Genomic DNA, 24,196 nt, shown 5'->3' with positions numbered 1-24,196 from the left:
GATCCCAGCCTAGGGCTGGCTATAAAGAACTCAATGGGAGTGATACTGGGTTTGGACGGCATTCTCACCCACTGTGGCTTCATGTGTCATCTGAACCCCGTTAGGGGAGGAAGGGAGGGAGAACTGGGCATTTCTTATCCATGAATAATCTTTGACTGCCACATCATTTGGAGAGTGTAACCTCTATACAATATTCAGATATCCAGAGAGTAGCTATTATTGTTAGTGTCTTGTGCAGATTTTCCATTTCTTATTCTTTTAAATTGCATAGTGCATGCATTGCATCGGGCAGGATCCATGAGAGTGTCTTATGCCAAAAGGAAACACTGGGCAGGGCACTATGGTAGGGAGACTCATAGAAAATTGGATGCATGGATGTCACATTTGGAATGGACTAAGGCTGATTTTAGGCAGAAAAAGTTTCAATTCTTTATTCTGAGTGTTCCTAGAATAATCATACAGTACGGTGTCTTCTGTTATTTTGTTGACTGGAGAAAAAAACTTCTGTAACTGTAATGAGATAGTCAAATACTTATGGAGATGCATAATATGGGGTAAGCCCAAGCCTCATTTTAGTAGAAATGAGGTACAAATTCACTTTATTATTCAGGCTCCTCATGAAGCTCCTTTCTGGTAAGAAATTGGAAATTAAAGGGTCAGAACAATAAATAATCTTAGCCTCACTTTATGCATGTTCACTCCTCCTAAACAAGCAAGCCCAAGTCAGAGTTTCTCATTTAATTTTACAGAGATGATCACACTCCAAAAAACTAGCAAAAATAGCAAAATTTGTTATTTTGCATGATGCTTAACCTTCTTTAGATCTCAATAAAAAGCTTCCCATTTAATGCATTTTGGGAACACCACACATTTTTTTTAAAGATTTTTATTAAGATTTCTACTACTAAAAACATCAATCATCAAATACATTGGACATACTGGGTCAGCCCCCTACTACATATTTTTTAACTTTCCATAATCATAGTCAAATCTATTTATAACAACTTAAAGACATCTTTAAATCTAAGCCAAGTCCTGTTTTTCCAGCCCATAATAAAGAAGTTCCCAAGTTTGATAGAAGTCAGTATCTTCTTTCTCCTTCAGTGGTAAAGTTAATCTATCCATTTCTGCACAGTCCAGAATCTTTCTTATTTCAGTTTCCAATGTTGGGCAAATGCAATCCTTGCCGCAGCAACGTCAAATACATTTCTTGTTTGTTAATATCTTCCGGTATAATGCCTAATAGGAAAACTTCAGGTTTAAAAGCTAAAGGTTTTTGTAGCATTTCCTCAAGCCATTTATGTACTTTAATCCAGTAATTTCTCACATTGTCACAAGTCCACCACATATGATAAAAGGTCCCCAATTTATGTTTTTTGCAAAATAGTTTTTAGAACTAATAGATGAAAGTATGGGGTGAAACATTAAAATAATGCTTGACAACAACAGGCACAACATTTCAAGAAACAGTGTTTTCCAGTTTACAGAAAAAAAGTTCAACTGGGTAAATGTTTTCATATTTACAAGGACACAAAGACAAGATTCCAAAAGAGATGACACAACATATCTGAAATAGTGTAAAAAAATAACCAAAAATAAATGTATTCAGCAAATTGAGCTAGACTGTTTCTTTTTTATTCAGGTTAATCCAATCAAAATCAGAGGTCATTGGCTGAATATTATTAGGTCCTATAATTAGCAGCATCTTTTGGATTAGTGGTATTGCAATGCCCATCTTTCATCTGGAAAAAGTTCCTACCCTGGCAGTGTCTTCACTTTCCTAACAGATATGGCAGAAGAATAGTTGCCAGCTGCACCTTTCATCTTGTCTGGCTTCCATGATGAAACATTTCTTGTGGACATGGTATCAGGTAGCACATGGTCTTAGTTAATTCAAGATAGGGATCCATTTGAAGGGGGGATACCTGCTTACTTGAGCACAAAAGAATTTAAGCAAGAGTGTCTGTCTATGCAAGCACTAATTTTCAAATTCTGTTCACATTCTAAGTATTAGCATTTCCAGGAAAATTAATCAAATGTTTAATAGAACATTTAATACAATTAATAGAATGTCCCATCCTTTCAGTTCTTCCTTCGTATTAGGTTCTCCCTGTTGTTCAGCTCAGGCCTTAGTACAATAATGTAGCATTTGGGGCCAAAGATGCAACCCAGCAGCCCAGCACTGGACGACAAGATGGCGAAGATCTCCACAGCCACCACATATTTCCCTTTGGTGCTCAGGTAGGCTGGAACAAAGGATATCCACACACTGCAGAAGACCAGCATGCTGAAGGTGATGAACTTGGCCTCATTAAAACTGTTGGGCAACTTCCTGGCTAGGAAAGCCACAATGAAGCTGACTATAGCCAGTGATCCCAAGTAGCCCAAGACACAATAAAACATGGCAGCAGAGCCCTCATTGCATTCCAGAATGATTTTTTCAACCAGTAAATGCATGTCCACATCTGGAAATGGAGGGGTCGTGCTCAGCCAAAGTGCACAAATGGCTGCTTGAATTAAGGAGCCAGAAAGTGAAATAGAATTGGCCAGTCCTTTCCCCATGCGTTTCCTCATCCTGGAGCCTGGCTTGGTGGCCATGAATGCCAGAAGCACAGTGATGGTTTTGGCCAAGATGCTGGAAAGGGCCACAGAGAAGATAATGCCAAAAATCATTTGTCGGAGAAGGCAGGTCACCTTTCCCGGTTGTCCAATGAAGAGCAAGGGGCAGAGGAAGCAGAGGTGGAGGGAGATGAGGAGGATGTATGTGATGCTTCGGTTGTTGGCTTTGACTATGGGAGTTTCCTTGTGTTTGAGAAAAAATCCAAGCACCAAAGCTGTAGTGGATGAGAAACAAATAGCTAAGAAAATCAAGATGATCCCTAGAGCTTCTCCATAAGAGAGGTAACTTAGATCCCTGGGGATGCATTGGGTTTGTTTCTTGCTGGGATACTGCTCTTCTGGACATTTGACACAGGCATCCATGTCTGAAAAAAAGAAACACTGATCAAGCATTTGAAAAACAAAAACAAAAACCACTAGCAAACATTTGCTGAAAAGAACAGTAAAATGCATTATTTTAAATAAAAGGCCGTTTATTTGTCCTTTGCATTTGGGAAGGACTTAAATCCCTGGGTTCATTCTCCTGGCACATCGAGCAGCCATTCTACTAAAGCTGCCAATCTGGACCTGTTTGTTTCACACAAAAATGTTGTACTACTTCAGACCTCAAGGTCTGTATATTCCTGCTCACAATTAAGATACCCTTTCTGGTCAAGTTTAGTTATTCATTTTTTTCTATTTATATCCTGCCTTTTTTATTTGAAGGAACTCAAGGTGTCTTACATAATTCTCCCCCTTCTCTCAATCTTTTCCTCACGAATAGAACGCTGTGAGCTAGGTTGGACTGAAAGTCTGTGATATACTTGATAGTCTGCTTTTACTCTGTGATTCAACTCAGGGCTCTGAGATGAAAACTGCCAGGAAATTAATAGAAAATAAACATAGTATTTGTCTTATCTCACTGAATTGCTTGATAGCCTTGCCCTGAATGAGAAGGTGGCAGCCCTCTGAAAGGGGAGTGATGTATTTGTCCTGCATTGGCTGCTCTGCCAGCCAGGCCAGTTCCTATGGAAAGTGGAGGTGGTCATGGTGGTAACTCGAGAAAGTGTAGCAAGACTCCATTGCTTCACTGCATTGTACGATGGGGAGCTTTGGAAGCGTATTCAGAACATTCATCTGGTTGAAAGTGTGTGTGGGGGTGGACTTTCAGCACAGGTAGTGTTTGGGAGGATGTGCCCCTCCAATGGGAGAAGTTTTCCTGGCATCCTTTTCTTTTCTGATCTTGACTCATTATTGGATGATGCAGTCTAGAAGCTTAAATGACTCAGGGATCAATACTCAGGGTTTAGACAGCAAAAAGTCCTTCAGTTGCCAGCATGCCTTTCCCACAACATACCTACAGGTATGCTTTGCATGGTCGACTTCTTTCACACACATATGCTTGCATTGTGCCCTAGAGGACTTTCTCCTCGCTAATAAATTCTAGTATAGAAACTCTTCTTGGGCTACCATTTCCTGAGTTATAAAGTGCATAGGCCTTACAATGGATCTCTGTTGTTTTTTTATGATACTGCCCTCTTGAGGAGATGGCACTCACTGCACTCAATAATAGAGAAATCCATGTTTGGGTAGGCATTGGAACTCCCAAGCAAATGAATCCAGCCATGCCTCCCATCACCACTATTAATTCTGACAAATTTTGGAGCTAAAGTGTAGCAGATGAAGTTTGAGCGGCTTATTTTTATTTCATCTGTCCAAAAATAGTAATTGAGTTTTTTTTTAATTTTGTGTTGAGGACTATTTTCATGTGCTCTGAAGGGGCACACATTCGCCATATAAACAGTGATGAATAAGAGTCAATATGTGTCTCTCTGTGTACATGATGCCTCCTACCCTTCCTGTTGGAGATCATGCCTTTTGGACATGCAGCACAGTCATAGCAGCAAAATGGCTCCCTCTCTCTCTTTTTCCTGTTGTACCCTGGATAGCAGTGGTCATTGCACACAGAAAGAGGTAGAGCCTGCAAAGAAGCAGAGTGGAAGAGGAAAAGTATATGACTGTGTCTTGAGAATGGGTTGATACAACATGAGCACATGCTGTGGCTTGAAAGAATGGGCTCAAACAGGATGAAGCCTCGTGGTGTCTTATGAACCTCAAGCCTTGTACAAGATACTCTTAACCCCCCACATTTTGTGAGCTTCTGATCATCAGCCACAAGGGTGACAGGGCCACACTATCCATTACTCAACCACTTCTATCATAAGACTCGGTGGTCAAATTGCTTGTAAGTACCCCATCAATCAAGAGGAGCATCTAAATATTTAAGCATTTGCAGCTGTGACTCACCTGATTAAAGCTTGCATGCCACCTGATTTGGTCATCATCAATGGTTAACTCTTGGCCTGCAGGAGCCTGGGGGTCCAGCCTTCCAACTTTTAATCTAACCACTGAGCCATTGGGGAACAGCAACCAGTTGGTAACATCAAACTCTGAAACCAACTCTCCATTTTCATTAAAATGCACAGTGTCTCCAGCAGTGTTATTGAACGAGATGCTGCTTAGAAAGTGATGGAGCTGGATTCAGAAACAATTTGAAGAAAGGGAGAACATGATCTTCAAAATGCATCAATGTGCATCCCTTGGGCTTGTTTCAACCTACATCTCCATCATTCTCCTTCCCTGAAACCATTTGGAGAATTGATATTTCTACTTGGCATGCTGCTCCAATTAGCTCAATTTGTGTGGTCAGTTAGATATAATAATCTGAATAGATCAGAGCTGCATAGACTTCTGTACTGTAGACTCATGGAAAACTCAGATTTCTGTGCATCAACTCTACGCATGACTAAATCTGGGTATATCCCAGTCAGACTGATACTACAATAAAACTGTATTTACAAAAGGATAAAAGAAATGTTATTGTGTATGTAGAGCTGACATCCCTTGGATGTTTTAAGTACCATTGGTTTGCAAAATAGTACTGTGGTACAGCTACCTGCCATGGTTGGACATTCTGTATGGCCAGGCTCTCTCTCCCTACCCATTTTCTGTGCTTGGAGCTGGATTCATATATTGCATTCACAGCATGTGCCACAGCATAGACAGAATTGTACACATTGTAACTGTGGCCCATCATATTCATTTCAAACAAGATTCCAGGAAGAGTCTCCAGCTTCTCATCCCCTGAGCAGCTCTCTTTGTCCTCCTGCATCACATCAGCCATGCTTAGTAAACAGTTGAATGCATTTTCCCAGAAGTCTTGAATGAAACCATCTCCTTTGGCCCAAGAAGGTTTAACCATCTGCACAAACTTGCGGAATCCTAAGGGCTGGTTTGAGTGGACACTGAAAGTGATGGAACCATGGAAAGTCTGTGTATCCCAATTTCTGTGAAGAGGCAGTAAGGCAAAATCCCAGTGGGAAGTAACAATCCACACTTTACACAGTGGTGGCAATCCCAAGACAGGTGCTACAAAAAGCAATATTCTCAATATTTGAACTGATGGAGGCTCTCCATATACAAAGAAAACATTGGCTTTGCTCGCAAAGGCAATTTCAAAGCTCTTCCTGTCCTTCCAAGCCCAGCCAATTATCTCATCCACGTAATCCAATTTTGGGATCCTTAGAATGAATTCATAGCAGATTCCATGCTGGGAAAGCATTGGTACCATGGTCTGTAAGAACCTGTTCCCTCTGTCATCATACACAGCTGCAAGCCCAATCCATGTCCATCCAAAATGCTGAAGCAGTCGCACAGCTCCTAGGTATTGCTGGACTTCATTTGGAACCATCTGGTACAAAAAGGGCATTTGCTTTTTGGCACCTTGTGGTGGCAAAAATGATCCATAGGTGAGCTGAAAATAAATGTGTTTGGATAGATGGAGACAATCTTAAATCATGCAATGGTTAAGTTGCAGGTGTTCCTGTTGGTCATACGGGTAAGGAAAGCATGTCCTATAACTCAAAGTTATATATCCTATATCAGGTAGTTGAGTAGCTTTTGTGTTAAAGTTCAGCAGTAGAACAGAGCATCCCCCAGGGTCATTAATTTCCATTGCTTGACTGTGTTTAGTATTCAGATACTATTTATGAATTTTAAGTTAAAATATAGGCATACCTTCTGCAGTGCAACGGACAAGTTGTTGTCCTCTTTTCTGTAATGGCAGTTCTAGACAAGTTGTTTGATCTCCCAAGTTACTACCCTCTTTTTCAGGCTAAAGATGCACAATGCCTTTAAACTTGAATTGGGAGCCTTTTTTTTCATACCCCTTTCCATTCCTCTCAACTTCCCTCAATCTGTGTATCATCTTGAAAGTCAGCACCCTGAACTAGATCCAATAGAAGAGTTCCAATAAAATGGAACTCTTAGTTTTCACTGCATGGTGTTTTCATTTAGGCAGCTAAAGTTGCAATGCATGCAGTATGCATTGTAATAGGAGAGGCAGTGTAAAATTAACTCTGAATCAGCAGTGAGAATTCTTAGGAAAACATGTATTACTGGCACCATAGCAGTAGTGTTTCTGCAGAGGACCATCTCCACATTGAATTTCCAGAATCTTCTGAAGTGATAATGGGAAGGCATTCAGTTTAAACAAAATTAATATTTGTTCCATGTTCATGTTCCATAAAAATGACTTCATTTTGAAAACCCTAAGTTTGCCATGACAAATTTTGACATTTCGATCTATTTTCAGTGTTTCAGGAATGAAAATTGGAAGCAAAAATGTCACATTCCTTCCTGTGTTGAAACCAATTTTTCCTTCTAGTGTTGAAAGTAAGTTTTTGTCAAAAATAATGTCACCTTTTAAAGTCATGATTTGTCAAGAGACCAATGTGCTCTCCGCTCAGACAGTGATGACATTCCATTGTTCTTCTAATGGAAAGCAATTCTTACTCAACATTCTACTTCATGCAGCTCCTGAAGTAAGCATGTTAGCTTATTGCTAGTCAGTGGATTAAAGATGAGCTTGGATACACTTAGTAGCTCTCCCTACTCTCTCTCCCCCATCACAACTGATTTTCATTATTGATGGGATAAATTCCATGTACCTATTTACAAGGCATGTGAGATTGTGCCTTTTGTTAAGGCACGTTAAAAACCTGCACATTTAAAATTTGCATGGTAAGAAACTGGCATGTTTGGGCAAAGTCCCACAAGCATATGAATGAGGAAGTAAGCTGAAAGTCTTTGCTGACATGTCCTATAATCAGAGATGGTGCTCTGCAATGCTGAGAACAGCACTGCTACCAGTGAAGGGGAGTGCATATAATCTTTATTCCCTAATTACCTTGCACCTGGTGATGTTGCTGATAATGAAGGAAAATGTCAGAACATGGGCTTTTGGGAGGAGGAGAGGAACCTTTTTTCAGAGGTATCAAAATAGTGGTTAGTGGAGGGTACATATGTATTTCGAGCTCAATTGTGATTTCACTTTCTCTGCTTTTTGGTGCTTGGTTGCATATATTTAACCATTTTTAAAAAAAAAACACATAGATTTCTCTTATTTTTTGATTTTCAGGAAGAACTAGAAAATAAATTAAACATTTGAATGGTGCAACTGAGTACATTTGTGGTTCTATTCACCTGAGCCACTCTATGCAATATTTTTTCTTGGATGAGTGGGATGGTGAAGAGTCCAGTGACATCCCACTAAAACCTCCTTCCACTTTGATGAGGAGTCAGATTCAGACTGGTTTTCTGAAAAGTGGTGAATATACCTGCCTAGCCTGACCCTTTGCCTGCATCTAATGAAACTGCTAACTGATCATGAAATTCATCAGGAGCTTGGCTGAAGTGAAGATCCTGTGCCAGATCTATGAAAACTCTGGGCATACTTGACCCCGCTTACCTGTGGAGTCCTATGAGTTGCTGAAAAGATAGCTATATTGGCAGAGATTTCAGAGAGGCAACCTCCAATGAGAGCGATCACATTATTCTGGTTATGACACTTGAAATTGGGGACAAACCTGTGCTGTGTAGAAAGGAGGTTCAGGATAGCCTTGAAGGTCATTCTTGCTGTGTAGTAGCTATTGAAGATGTGGAACCCCAGGGTGATATTAGGTAAGATTCTTGGATCCTCATTGATCTCCTTCACAGCAAATGCCAAGGCCAGGACATGTTGGTAGTTCTTGGGCACAGAACTGGAAGAAGAGTGGACATCTTTTTTATAGACAGCATCAGCACCACCACTATCATAATAATCACCATGTATTTGTTTTCAAGATTGAGCTATAGCTTAAAGCATCAGGTAGCAGTGCAAATGGCAATAGGAGAGGGAGATAAAAGAAAGGAAAACTTAAAAACAGGTATTTTTTCCCTTCAGAAACTGAATTCTCACAATATTTTGGGGTCTTTCAAGTACTTAATACAGTAGAGCATGCATTCATCAGAGTGAAATGTTTTGCATACTTATGACAATAACACAAGGAACAAAATCCAGTAAAGAGCCCATATGTCCTTTCTTTTTAAAAGTAATCTCCACTTAGATTCATCACTGAGAATCGTCCACTGTTTTATAAAAGAAAATATTTCTAAAGTAGAAGTGTATGAAACAATAATCGAGAAGGGAGGGGTTGAATGAGAAGCAACCATGGATGAGGCAGAATGAGGAGGGGTGTGGGAAAATCTAAATCTCCCCATTTTTCAACTTGTGGTATATTTACTAATGGCTGAGAATTTTTTGACTAAGGATAAAATATGCAAAAGCATGATACAAGTCCACAATACTCCTGGCAGATCATTCATATTACTTGATGTCAAGGGCATAGGAAGGCAATTAAGTGCATGCTACTGAAGTTTTTTATATAGTTCAATATTAAGGTAGAAAAGGGATTGCTGCAAGATTCCATAAACACACCTACATTTGCAGATAATATCCCAGAAATTCCAGGGTAGTGAATAGTGCCAAGGACCAGTCCACCATTTTAAAAAGAAAGTATTTCCAAAGTAGAACCATATGAAAAAGGAAATCCAGAAGACAGGGACTGAATTAGAAGCAACCAATGAGAGAGAATGAAGAGGAGATGCATGGAAAAATCTAATTCTTCCATGTTTTAACATGTGATATTTTTACCAGAAGTGTTTTTGCCAACCAACCATACATCAAGGAGTAACTAAATTGTGCTAGGTGATTCATGGTGCACTTACATACTGAACTATAAATATTTGGAAAAGAAAGAGAAGAAACAAGGCCTTACATTGGTTCACCGATCCGTGTCTGTGCAGGCTGTTCCACAAAAGAAAGGATATTATGGTGGAAGAAGACCTGAGAAACAATGCCACCAATGACAACATCACCTGGTTGATAAAATTTATGAGGAATAGGGAGAGGATCATCGGTTGTGGTGCAATTGATAGAATGTCTCTTGCACACAGCATGACCTGGAAGAAGCAGTGAGAGGAGCAGCATCACCCTGAGGAACATTTTGAGAAATCGTCCCCCACAAAAGTCATTGTTCATGCTTCCTTCCATCTATGGGTTTAATAGGTTCTGTTTTCAGAAGGGGCCACTCCTCCATTCAGTAGTGAATGTTTGCATTGCTAATTGACGTGATTTATTGCCTGGTGTATTGGGAAATCTGTGCCCCAGTAGAATGGTTTTGCAGCTAATAATACCTCTTTGTCCACCAGTGTCGGAAGATACATTTGACTTCTTTCCAGATGCTGTCTGATCTGTGAACTGGGGCAATGCACTGAGCCACAAAATGGAAAACAGTAATTTAGAGAATGTTATGGGAGGTTATCACCTCCCCAAGGTGTTGCTAGCTTTTGAAGTTGCATTATGTGTGAGAAATTTCAAGGAGTATTTTTCAAAGTCATATATTAATCACATTCTTATTTGAGGGGTATCAACAGACCTTTAAAAACACTTTCCCCCCATTCATTGATTTCCTAGTCATTTAACCAGTATCATAGCATTATGGTGAAAAACTGTTTATAACAATAAATCTGCATTCTACATAGAACTGATATAACTGGAGGATACAGATAGAAGGCAGAACATCTTCTTGACAAGACAGAAGAAAAATGTCACAAGGACACTCCCATATCTTTTGGGATATGGAGTGTCTTTAGCCTTCTTTATCTCTGTCTCTTCCTTTTAGGAGGTTACAGTGACACCAGGTATTTAAGACCATTCTAATTAATTAACCTTGCTCAGTGTTGTGCCAACCTGTAAGATTCCTCCTTGTCTGGACTACATGGTTCTGAGGATGAGATGTTGATAATCAGACAGAATATGACTCTGTGTTAGCAATAAACAAAATAAAATGTTCTTTGTAAAATAAGCATAATATTTTCACAATGTTCTGTAATTCTTTCTTCTTCATTAAAACAATGCACGAGAATAATGCTTGACTGAGATAGATCACTCTTTGCCTTCACATTCACTCCTTGCACCCAGATCCTCCTTTCCCTCCTGCTCTCAGGTTTCAGCAGGTTTTTCTCTCACGCACTCTTATAACACTTGACAGTATTAGGTTCCAACTCTTCTAACTCACTAACACGTCCTCCAAATATTCTACTGCCTCCCCTTTCTGTTTGACTCTTAAATGCTTTGAACAGCACTCTGTAGGATGCTCATGAGAAAGCCGCCTCTTCAGGCTCTGCAAACTACTGATGGACCACATCTATGTCTGTTACCATCTCACAAATATCCCTTGCCTGTAGCTGCTGACAGACCACCTCTCTCTCAGGCGTAACTGCGTCCTGGCAAACTTTTTCTGCCTGCCCTCTCTCCTCTCACACTTCCACACTTACTCAATGCCCGCCAATAACCTCCCTCCCTCATCTCACTCTTTTAATCCTATATTTAATGATCCCAAATTCAATGGGAATGTGGATTTGTAACTGGATTTTGTAAACCAATGCTGTAAATGAATTCCCATTGTATTTTATTTAGATATCTTATGTTAATAAATAACAGCTTAGGCTGATTTATCAACTATAACCCTATCTGGACAGGCAGAGCATAGCAACAAGTGGTCTATTTTCCTGTAACCACTCACTTGGACAACTGCAGTGCACTCTTCATGGGGTGACCTTTGAAATAGTCCAGAAATCAGAGTTAGTTCAAAATAGAGCAGCAAGCCTGCTGATGTGGACTGACCAATATAAGCATATCATGTTAGCCATCTTCCATCTCCATTTGTTACCAACTGAAGTCAAATTCAAAGTGTGTTCATTAATATATCAAGTCTGAAATAGCTTGGGGCCAGGCTATGTAAAGGAATGTCCCTTCTCTTATATGCTTACCCAAACTCTGTGATCATCTCTGCAGGTTCTTGTCTGAGAGTCACCCCTAAAGGAAATTAAAATTGTGGCTACTCAGGGAAAGGTCGTCTGAGTTGTGGCACCCTAGTTGTGGAATCCACTCTTCAATAAGGTGTTCCTTGTGCACTCTTGCTTGTCCTTTCAGTGCCAGGTAGAAACTTTTTATTCTTCCTTCATTATAAAAGTTAAATAATATTGAAAGCCTAAAAATAAATATCATTTATTTATTTATTTATTTATTTGGAAGGCTTCTATGCCACCGCATTCGCCAAAACCTCGGGGCGGCTCCGAAGATCCAAAATAGATTGTGTTTATACTGTATTTCATTTTTATTACGCCTTAGAGCTGTTGTAACCTTGGATTAATTTGAACATGGCAGTTGCAGGCCAATGATTTTCCTGTATCTATTTTAATGGTTCTGTATTTTGACGCTGTGAAACACTCAGACAATTTTAATATACTTGGATATTCAAACGTAGCTTAAGGAAGATGAAAGACTCAAGCACATAAATTCTGAATTACAATTTCTCTGTCTTGAATTCACTTCTCACAGTCCATGGAAGACCTACTTTGGTTTCTGATCACTTTTGAGGTGAACTCAATGTGTTGCTCATAAATGCTAATTCCCTACATGGGACGTCTCATGGCCTCCACCCTCAATGGATGTGAACCTCTAAACCTGGAGGCTTCTGTGCATCCAATGCTTGGAGGCGAGCAGGCCATCCATGATCTTCAAGCCACCAGACTCTGTATCCTGCAGTTTATTTAGATGGTGTCCCACATGAAACAGATGACTGACTGGTGGAGTGCTACGAGTTCTAGAATTTTTTCCTGGCTAACATGCATAGCATTGTCTCCTAAATTTGTTTATTCCATGTCTATCTTGTGCTACAGCCAAAACAGTGTAGGCAGAAAAGGAAAGATCACCTGATTCTCTGAAGGGATAACGTGTTTCAATAAGAATCTGTCCATGTATTTAAATGACTTTTTAAAATGGTCCCTTTTGAGGTCACCAATAGAAAACAAAAGACTAGTTTTCTGGGTACCTGTGAAAGAAATTTCTTCTGTGTTGCCTCCACACTTTGGAAGGAACTTTCTCACCATCACCATCCACTTGGTTTGCTTTGAGATGTGTACAGACCCATATTTCCATCCAGGTCATGTTAAACGTGTAATACCAACTGTTTTGTACCATGATTTATGGTATGACTGAATGGCATTTGTGCATCCTAACACTTCCTTCTCCTCCCTGTCCCATAAACATCACTTCCCCCCATTTTTATTTTTTTTTTTAAATACAGGAAAAAAACATAAATACAAACACATCACAATATGAATAATAAGAACAACATCTCAACTAATAATTAAAGAAGTAAATAATACAGTGCCCCCACCACCCTGGAGACCAATAATATCTCCACTTTAATTCATATATTATAACAATTAATAGTGTATAATATACTTCAATTATATCCATATCCCCTCCAAAAATCCATGTAATCTTGATTAGGTTTATTACATTTACCTTCTATGAGTACTGCTTTTACCAAATCTTCCCAAATTCCATTATCTTTATTTGCTTTTATTAACCCTTTTTGATTTTTATTTCTATTGTCAGTTTATCATTAATTACCATATTCCATATTTCATTTTGCCATTTGTGCCTTTGCAAAACCCCATTCTGTTTCTAATATTTAACTATCACTAACCTAGCTGCCATTATCAAATTTAGGATTAATTCTTCCTTCACTTCATTTCTATCTTGTTTTTCAATCAACAGCAACAACAGAATTCTTGGTGACATTTCTAAATCTATAATTTCTCTAATTTCAATAAACACCATAATCCAATTTTTTTGTATATTATCACATTCCCACCACATATGTTCGTAAGTTCCAAATCCTTTCCCACATCTTTTACATAAATTAGAGTATTTATTGTCAATTTGATTTAACTTAACTGATGTTAAATACCATCTCCATATCTCTTTATATTCATGTTCTTTAATTCTGAGTGACATATTCTTATATACTCTTCTGTTCCAAATATTCCTTCATTCCTTCTCTGTTATTTCCCCTACATCCATTTCCCAAATTGATTTTAGACTTTTTTCTGATCCCCTAACTCCATTAATATTCTACAAAGTTTTTCCTTTGCTTGTGTATCCTTCCTCAGTCTCACATTCTTTTATAATCATTACAAATTTGTTAATTGTCTTCCTTCTTCTTTAAATTTATGCTCCATATTTATCCATTTTTGTAATTGAATTAAATTTAACCAATTGAATTTGGCCTCTGCCAATATACTGCTTGTGTTATATTTTTATCTGATTTTTTTCAGTCTTCCCATAAACATAACTTGTCCTCATTCCAGGTTTGTGGAGAAACTGATATTCTTCTTCTCTCAGCTGGACATTCTATATCAGTGTCAATAGTATCTAACAAGGAAATGCTACTTGGCTGAGTTCAATCCAGAGAACATTGAAGGCTGCTTTTTAGGTTCCTATAATATTATTTCCTCTTTGGAACAATAGTGAGAGGGCAAGATTCACATTCATTCAGTGGAAAGTCAAAGGCATATGGAGGAGGAAAAGGAGGAGGAGGAGGAGGAAAGATTGTATGTGCTGTCTATATATAGAAAAAGGACCCAAACCACTGAGTTTCCAAGAGCTCAGCAGGGCTATCAGAAACAGGCTGTTTGGAGGGTTTTTGTTGACACTGTAACCATCACTCAGGTCAATTTGATGACAAAAACAGACAAACACTTTTACTGCATCGTCTTTTAAGATTTTGAATAACTCAGCTGGAATACTGTCGCCTCCACTAGCTTTGTTGTTGCTCAGACTTCCTAAGGCCCATTTGACTTTACATTTCAGGATGCCTGGCTCAAGGTCAGTGACCACCCCATCGTGGTTATCAGGGATGTTAAGCTCTTCCTTGTATATTTCTTCCATGTAATCTCGCCACCTCTTCTTAATCTCTTCTACCTCTGTTAGGTCCCTGCCATTTTGGTCCTTTATCATGCCCATCTTTGCATGAAATGTTCCCTTCCTATCTCCAATTTTCTTGAAGAGATCTCTAGTCCTCCCTATTCTATTGTTTTCTTCTATTTCTTTGCACTGTTCATTTAAGAAGGCATTCTTATCTCTTCTAGCTATTCTCTAGAATTCTGCATTCAATTGTTTGTATCTTTCTCTTTCTCCCTTGCCTTTTGCTTCCCTTCTTTCCTCAGCTATTTGTAAAGCTTCCTCTGACAGCCATTTTGCTTTCTTGCATTTCTTTTTCTTTGGGATGGTTTTAGTTGCTACCTCTTGTACAATGTTGCAAACCTCCATTCATAGTTCTTCAGGCACTCTGTCTATCAGATCTAATTCCTTAAATCTATGTGTCACCTCTACTGTATATTCATCAGGGGTATGATTTAGGTCATACCTGAGTGGCCTAGTGCTTTTCCCTAATTTCTTCAACTCAAGCCTTAATTTTGCAACGAGAAGCTCATGATCTAAGCCACAGTCAGCTTCTGGTCTAGTTTTGACTGACTGTATAGAGCTTCTCCATCTTTGGCTGCAGAGCACATAGTCAATCTGATTTCTGTGTTGACCATCTGGTGATGTCCATGTATAGAGTCATCACTTGGGTTGTTGGAAAAGAGTGTTTGCTATGACCATCGTATTCTCTTGACAAAATTCTACCGACCTGTGCCCTGCTTCATTTTGTGCTCCAAGGCCAAACTTGCCTGTTATTATGGTTATCTTTTGGCTTCCTACTTTAGCATTCCAATCCCCCATGATGACAAGGACATCATTTTTTTGTGTTAATTCTAGAAAGTGTTGTAGGCCTTCATAGAACCGGTCAGCTTCAGCCACTTCAGCACCAGTGGTTGGGGCATAGACTTGGACTATTGCGATGTTGAATGGTTTGCTTGGATTCGAACTGAGATTATTCTTTCATTTTGGAGATTGTATCCCAGTACAGCTTTTCCTACTCTTTTATTTCTTCTGAGGGATTTTTGCCCGCAGTAATATACCTGATGGTCATCTGAATTAAATGCACCCATTCCTGTCCATTTTAGTTCACTGATTCCTAAGATGTTGATGTTCAGTCTTGCCATCTCTTGTTTGACCACATCCAGCTTGCCTTGATTCATGGCTCTTACACTCCAGGTTCTTATGGAGTATAGATCTTTGCAGCATTGGACTCTCCTTTCACCACCAGATAAATCAGCAACTGAGTGTCCTTTTGGCTTTGACCCAGTCGCTTCATTCTTTCTGGTGCTACTAGTACTAGCCCTCTGCTCTTCCCCAGTAGCATATTGGACACCTTCCGACCTGAGGGGCTCATCTTCCGGCGTCATATCTTTTGCCTTTTGGTACTGTCCATGGGGTTTTCATGGCAAAGATACTGGAGTGGCTTGCTATTTCCTTCTCCAGTGGATCACATTTTGTCAGAGCTCTCTGCTATGAACTGTTTGTCTTGGGTGACCCTGCACGGCATAGCTCATAGCTTCATTGAGCTACGCAAGCCCCTTTGCCATGACAGGGCAGTGATCCATGAAGGAGTCCCATTACATAGTTCTAATCTCATCATCCCACTTCCATGTTCATGTGTTTCTTCTAATTGTACAAAACTCCCAATTAAGGAAATTGCACTGCATACACGCAGTCCTAGTGAAATCAGTCCTGTGACATTGCAATTCTCCATCCAAGAAAGCCAACATGCCCTCTCATCATCCGTATTTATTCTGGGAGGTGTTAGACCTGGTGATATTTATGCATCCTACTTTTTTATTTATCAGTCCAAAAATAGAACAGTTTAGTCCTTAGATTCTGTTAAATTCTGTGTCCAGGAGTTTTTTCACATCAATGAAAGGAGTACATATTCACCATATATACAGTAATGAATAAGATGCAGTAGGTGGCTCTCTGTATACTTGATGCCTCCTACCCTTCTTGTCAGAGATCATTCCTTTAGGACATGCAGTGCAGTCATAGCAGCAAAATGGTTCCATCTCCCTCTTTTTTCTGCAGTAACCTGGATAGCAGTTGTCATTACAAACAGAAAGTGGCAGAACTTGCACAGAAGCACAGAGAATAAGTAGATGGCTGAGTCTTGAGAATGGGTTGACACAACATGAAACTTGTGGTGGCTTGTTAGTTATTTTTGTTTTCAAGAAGTTTGTTATGTTGTCTGAACCAAGCAACAAATTTGTTCACATGGCTGAATCCACTCTGGCTGGCTTTCATCACACTGACAGACAATCTGAAATAAACATGTCTGATGAACCCTATAGCTTCTCTTTTTGTAGAAAGTTAGTCACTGCCCATGGGTCAAATTGGTGGCTTGTTAGGCATGATGGATCTAATTCTGACATTACATATGCCCAACATATTTCTCCTGAGTCCGACTTGAAAAAGAAATTGAGTAGGTCTTAACCCTTCCTTACAATTCTGGTGAGACATTCAACAAATGCATTATCTCCCTGGCTGGACCAAGGGAGACAAATGACTACTTATCTGAGTTGATGAATGGTGTATAAAGAGAAGCAAATGCTTTCTTTTCTAAAACAATTCAGTCAATGAAATTATGAGAAATGTTGGGAACTATCAGCAGCTTTGAAAGTGGCTAGCATGAAGTGATGTCATGAGAACAGGAATATGGGGGTGGGTGTGCAAGGCCCTACTCATCAGAAAAAGTGCAGGTGCTCTCCAATTCCACATGTTTGTCTCACCGGATCCTTGAGCCAAGAGATCACCTTTTGAAAAGCAATGCACCCCTTTCAGGTCTGTTCTCATTGAAGTTCAAGATTGTGATCCCATGGTCTTTTGACAAAAACATCAAGGATGGAACTATGCTGGCTTAGGTAGCCTCTCCATAAGGCTACCTAAAGGAGAAAACAATAGAATGCAATGCCAGTGTATGGAGACTGAGGGTTAGCACTTGCCATACCATCCCCTTCACAATTCTTAAACCTAGCAAGCAGAAAATGGCCATTTTCTACATAAAAGGTAGATTATGATGCATAGCAGTTGTGCAACTTCCTACCTCTGTGCCTCAAACCTTCCACCAAATGCCCTTAACCATCCATATTTGTGGACATCTGAGCATCTTCCACAAGGGAGATAGGGTGTACTCTTCAATACTGAATTACTGAATCACATCACAACTTATAATGTACCACTGGGTTGTAAAATCACTGGTAAATGGCATGTCAACCATGTTTAATTAGTTAAGCATTTGCAGCTCTGTCTCACCTGATTAAAACTTGCATGCCACCTGATTTGGTCATCATCAATGGTTAACCCTTGGCCTGCAGGAGCCTGGGGGTTTAGGTGTCCTACTTTCACTCTATCCAAGCAGCCAATTGGAAGCATCAGTCAATTGGTAACATCAAACTCCGCAATCAACTCTCCATTTTCATTAAAATGCATAGTGTCTCCAGCACTGTTATTGAAGAAGATGCTACTTAGAATATGATGGAGCTGGATTGGAAAAGATTATTAAGAAAGAGGAAGCATGAACTTGAAACTGTAGGAATGAGTTTCCCTTGTGCATGTTTCAACCGACAACTCAATCGTTCCCCTTGCCTGACATCATGTGGTGAGTTTGTATTTCAAGTGGGCATGTTGCTTCAATTAGCTCAATTTGAATCTTAAACTGAACACAATATTTTGAATAGATTGGAGTTGTATACTAGGTTCCATCCACATTTAAATTTGCATGAAGTAATCTCATGGAAATCCCTGGCCACACTGGTTTCTGTAGGTCAGCTCAAACCATGACTATATCTGAGTCCACCCCAATCAGACTGGTCCTACTATCCAAACCTGTTCCTCAAAAAGAATAAGTCTGTGTAATGTTTAATGCAGAATGGAAATTCATCTTATGTTTTAGGTAGTAGCAGTTTGCAAATGTGTATTGAGGTGAAACTACCTGCCAAGGTTACACATTCTGTATAGATGGTCTTTCTCTTCCTACCCATGTTCTGTGTTTAAACTGGATTCATATACAGCATTCAAAGCATGTGCTACAGCATAGACAGCATAGTAAACATTATAACTGTGGCCCATCATGTTCATTTCAAGCAAGCTTCCAGGAAGAGTCTCCAGCTTCTCATCCCCTAAGCAGGTCTCTTTGTCCTCCTGCAACTTATCAGCCATTTTTAGAGGACAATAAAATGCATTTTCCCAGAAGTCTTGGATAAACCTATCTCCTTCAGCCCAAAAAGGTCTAACCATCTGCACAAACTTGTGGAATCCTAAAGGGGAGAAAAAGTCATTGCCCTCTTTTCCGTGATGGCCATTCAGGTTCTTGACAAGTTGTATGATCTCCCAAGTTACTCTCCTCTTCTTCAAGCAAAATGTGCTCAGAGTCTTTAAACTTGAATTGTGAGCCTTGTTTTCCACATTCCCTCTCTACTCCTCTGAACCATCCCCATTCTGAGTTTAATCTGAAATGCCGCACCCTGAACACGAGGCAGTAGAAGGCAAATGTGCAATAAAAAGGAACTCTCAGTTTTCACAGTGTGGTAACTATGCTTGCATTTATGCAACTAAAATTTCCATACATCCATTATACATTCTAATAGTAGGAATGCTGCAGAAGTAACTCAGAATTCAGCTGTGAGATTTATAGAGAAAATATGTATTCCTGCTCTCATAGTAGTGTTGCCTATCCTAATGCCCATATGTACATACAATTTCCCAAGTCCTCTGCAGTGATAGAGGTAAGGTGTTCAGTTTTACCAATTAAGATCATTTCCACATTCTAGAAAAATTTAAAGTGGAAATGGTAAATTTCTCCCTGTGTAAAAAGTAATTTTCTCAAAAATAATGTCATGCTTTAAAAGTCATCATTAGTCAAGGAACCAATGTGGTCTCCGCTCTGACATTGATGACATTCCATTCTAAGATCCATGCTAAGAAACTGACATGTTTGCACAAAGCCCCAAAAGTCAGGAAATGGGAAGCAGACTGAATGTCTTGGCTGACATGTCCTATAATCAATGGTGATGCTCTGCGATGCTGTGAATAGAACTGCTACCAATTGGCATAAGGTTCAGATCAATCGAGATATGCTAAAGACTATAAAATGTGGGGCTTTTATAAAGATTTAACAGCATTTGATCAGGTGATGCTTAAATCAGATGAGAAAATGATCAAAAGATTGTATAACTTCCTACTGGATAGGAGAATGGAAGATGAACAGGTTAAGGAAACTATAACATGGGCACAAAATTTTGGATATAATATTGAATTAGTAAAGTGGCAAAAGCTGTGGGAGAGAAATATTAAAGTAACATTAGCAACTTTATATAAAGAAGACCTGTATAAAAAGTTTTATAGATGGTATCTGTCACCAAATAGGTTAGCTAAGATATTTCCAAATATGTCAAACGGATGTTGGAAATGTAAACATAGATTTGGTACTTTCTATCATATGTGGTGGACTTGCAATAATGTGAAAAAGTATTGGATTAAAATACATAAATGGCTTGAGGAAATGTTACACAAATCCTTGGCTTTTAAACCTGAAGTCTTCTTATTAGGCATTATACCTGTTGCTATTAGTAAACAAGAAATGTAATTGATTATACATATAATTAGTGTGGCGAGGATTGCACTTGCTCACCCCTGGAAAACTGAAGAACCACCCACCGACAAACTGATATAAAAAAGATTTTGGACTGTGCAGAAATGGACAGATTGACTTTGTCATTGAAGGAGAAAGAAGATACTGATTTCTATCAAACTTGGGACTCTCTTTATTATTGGCTAGAGAAACGGGACTTCGTATAGATTTAAATGTTTTTAAGTTATCATAAATAGAAAAAAATGTGGGGCTGACCCAGAAGGTCCAATGTTTCCGATGATTGATGTTTTTAGTTTTCCTTTGTTTTAGGGTTATTTTGAATAAAACTTATTATTAAAAAAAAGAAAAGAACTTCCTATGAAGCGGATGCATGTAAACATTATCTTTAATTATATTAAACCTGATGATGTTGCTGATAATGAAAAATTATTTCAGAACATGGGATTTTGGAAGGAGAAGCTGGACCTGTTTTTTTCAGTGCTATCAAAAATTATTGTTAGTGCTGGGTACATAAATATTTCAAGTTGGATTGTGATCCCTCCTTTCACTTTCTCTACTTTTGTGTAGTTGGATGTAGGTATACCACCTTTTTAATTTTTTTAACCATAGCTTTCTGTTTGCTCATTTCTTTGATTTTCTTGAAGAATTAGAACAACAAATAAAAGATTTGAATGGTTCAACAGATTGCACATTTTTGCTTCTTTTAAACTTTACCAACCTATGCAGTATTTTGTTTTGTTTTGTTTTTTTTCTAAATTCAGAATTTGCATTTCTTTCCATGGAATTAGAGATTTGTAACATGCAGACCATTTCAATTCTACCACACCCATCTTGAATTTTATCACAGCTTTTTGAAATGTTAACCATCCTTCCTTGTCTTATGTCATCCACAGGTTCTATATGGATCCATTCCATTCTTCCATCTATGTACTGATACACTAGTATGAAAATGAGGGGGATGGTGAAGAGTCCAGTGGCACCCCACTAAAATCTCCTTCCACTTTGATGAGGAGTCAGATTCAGACTCTGGATTTCTGACAAGGAGTGAATATATCTGCCAAGTAGAACTTTTGCCAACATATAATGCAACCGCTAACTGATTACGGAATTTGGAGTAGCTTGGTTGAAGTGAAGGTACTGCGCCAACCCTATGAAAACTCTGTGGAAACTCATGTAAGCATACCTGAACCTGCTTACCTGTGGTGTCTTATGAGTTGCTGAAAAGATACCTATATTGGCAGAGATTTCAGAGAGACAACCTCCAACAAGGGCAATCACATTGTTCTGGTTGTGACACTTGAAAATAGGGACAAACGTATACTGTGTGGATAGGAGGTTCAGGATGGCCTTGAAGGTCATTCTTGCTGTGTAGTAGCTGTTGAAGATGTGGAAGCTCAGGGAGATATTGGGTAAGATTCTTGGATCCTCATTGATCTCTTTCACAGCAAATGCCAAGGCCAGGACATGTTGGTAGTTTTTGGGCACAGAACTGGAAGAAGAGTGGACATCTTTTTTATAGACAGCATCAGCACCACCACTATCATAATAATCACCATGTATTTTTTTTTTAAAGATTGAGCTATAGCGTAAAAGCATCAGATGACACTGTGAATGGCAATAGGTGAGGCAGGTAAATGAAAGTTAACACTACAAAATGGTAATTTTTTCCCCTGAGAAACTAAAACCTTTGAATGTTTTGGGATCTCTCAAGTGTTTAACATAGTACAGGATGCATTCATCACAGTGAGATGATCTGAATACATATGAGAATTAAAACACACACACACAAATCCATTAAAAAAATCCAAAAATCCACTTTTTAAAAGTAATTTCCACTCAGAATCTTTTACTAAAGATAAAATATACAAAGGCGTGATACCTGTCCACCTACTGGAAGATTATTCATATTACTCAATGTCAAAGGCATTAGAATGCAGTTGTGTGCATGCTCCTGATGTTTTTAAAATTAAAACATATGTATATATCAATTGGTAGGGAGAAAACGGATTGCTGCAAGCTTCCATAAACACATCTCCATTTTGAGATACTATTCCAGAAATTCCAGGGCAGTAAAGCCGCAGAAGTGTTTTTGTCAACTGAATGTACAGCCAGAAGTAATTAAATTATGCATTTCCATAATGGATTGCATGTTTTAGGGAAAGGAAGAGAAGAAACAATGCCTTACATTGGTTTACCGAGCCGTGTCTGTGCAGGCTGTTCCACAAAAGAAAGGATATTATGGTGGAAGAAGACCTGAGAAACAATGCCACCAATGACAACATCACCTGACTGGTAGAGTTTATGAGGAATAGGGAGAGGATCATTGGTTGTGGTGCAATTGATAGAATGTCTCTTACCCGCAGCATGACCTGGAAGAAGCAGTGAGAGAAGCAGCATCACCCTGAGGAACATGCTGAGAAATAGTCTACCGTAAAAGTCGATGTACCTCCTTCCTCCCATCTATGGCTTTAATAAGTTCTGCTTTCAGATGTGTCCACTCCTCCATTCAGTAGTGAATGCTTGCATTGCTTATAGACGTGATTTATTGCCTGGTGTATTGGGAAATCTGTGCACCAGTACAATGGTTTGTGGCTAATAACTCTTTGTCCACCAGTGTGGAATAATATATTTGAGTCCATTCCAGATGCTGTCTCGTCCGTGAGCTGGGACAATGCACTGAGCCACAGAATGGAAAACAGCAATTTAGGCAATGTTATGGGAGGTTATCACCTCCCCAGTGTTTTGCTAGCTTTTGAAGTTGCGTTAAATTTGAGGAACTGCAAGGGGCATTTTTCTAAGTCATGTATTAACCACATTCTTATTTGAGGGGTATTCTTACACATGGCTTCAGCAGACCTTCAAAATATCTTTTCCTCATTTAGTGATTTACTGATTGATTTCCTAGTCATTTGTTAAGTATCACAACATTATGTTGAAGAACTACTTATAACAATAAATCTGTACCCTGCATATAACTGATACAACTGGTTGATAACAGACAGACTCGGAACTTCTTCTTAACAAAACAGAAGAACACCATCAAAAGTGCACTCCTATAAATTTTTTGGATATGGAGTGTCTTCAGCCTTCTTTTGTCTCCCTCACTTTCTTTAGGAGGTTTAAGGGATTAAGACCATTCTAATTAATTGACCTTGCACAGTGTTGTGCCAACTTGTAAGGCCTCCCTTCTCTGGACTGTGTGGTTCCAAGGATGAGACAGGGATAATCAGACATCCAATGACTCTGTGTTAGCAAAGAACAAAGTAAAATGTCCTTTGAAAAATGAGCATAATATTTTCAAATTGTTCTGTAACTTCTTCTTCAATAAAGCAATGCATGAGAGTAACCCTTGACTGTGATACATCACTCTTTTCCTTTACATTCACTCCTTGCACACAGATCCTCCTCTCTCTCCTGCTCTCAGGTTTCGGCAGGCTTTTCTCTCACGCACTCATAATACTTCACAATATTGGGTTTTGACTTTTCCATCTCACTAACACATTCTCCAGGAATTTTGCTGCCTCCCCTTTCCTTTTGAATCATAAATGCTTTGAACAGCACTCTGTAGGATGCTCATGAGAAAACTGCCTCTTCAGTGCTCTGCAAACTTCTGACAGACCACAACTACATGAGTGAACTTCTGACAGGTCTGCCTTGGCTGTAGCTGCTGATGCACCACCACTCACTCAGACTGAACTGCTGCCTAACAAACTTTTCTTCCTTCCCCTCTCACACCTCTGCACTCACTCAGTCATCCCCCCCCCCATCACTTCCCTCCC

General features: G+C 39.2%; 1 protein-coding gene across 1 annotated transcript; it reads right to left on the bottom strand.

Annotated features, from left to right (window-relative positions):
* Positions 1–2,082: 2,082 nt before the first annotated feature.
* Positions 2,083–22,829, bottom strand: LOC123033452 (vomeronasal type-2 receptor 26-like). The gene is made up of 10 exons (XM_044450054.1): positions 22,603–22,829; positions 21,615–21,906; positions 18,804–18,967; positions 10,174–10,250; positions 9,756–9,855; positions 8,408–8,699; positions 5,600–6,412; positions 4,906–5,133; positions 4,453–4,579; positions 2,083–2,984 (listed from the first exon to the last, which is right to left on the bottom strand). Exons 1-10 carry the CDS (start codon positions 22,827–22,829, stop codon positions 2,083–2,085), a joined length of 3,222 nt encoding a protein of 1,073 aa, XP_044305989.1.
* Between the last annotated feature and the right edge of the window lie 1,367 nt (positions 22,830–24,196).

This window comes from Varanus komodoensis, unplaced genomic scaffold, assembly GCF_004798865.1.
Source record: "Varanus komodoensis strain SLA01 unplaced genomic scaffold, ASM479886v1 scaffold62, whole genome shotgun sequence".
Taxonomy (NCBI): domain Eukaryota; kingdom Metazoa; phylum Chordata; class Lepidosauria; order Squamata; family Varanidae; genus Varanus; species Varanus komodoensis.
This window is presented reverse-complemented; position numbering and strand designations above follow the sequence as displayed.

Coding starts and splice junctions, on each gene's coding strand:
- LOC123033452 (XM_044450054.1), bottom strand. CDS start 22,829: ATGTTCCTCAGGGTGATGCTGCTTCTCTCACTGCTTCTTCCAGGTCAT. Junction 21,907..22,602: donor ACACGGCTCGGTAAACCAAT/GTAAGGCATTGT, acceptor CTCTTCTTCCAG/TTCTGTGCCCAAAAACTACC. Junction 10,251..18,803: donor AGTTTAAACACAGAACATGG/GTAGGAAGAGAA, acceptor TTTGTGGCTCAG/TGCATTGCCCCAGTTCACAG.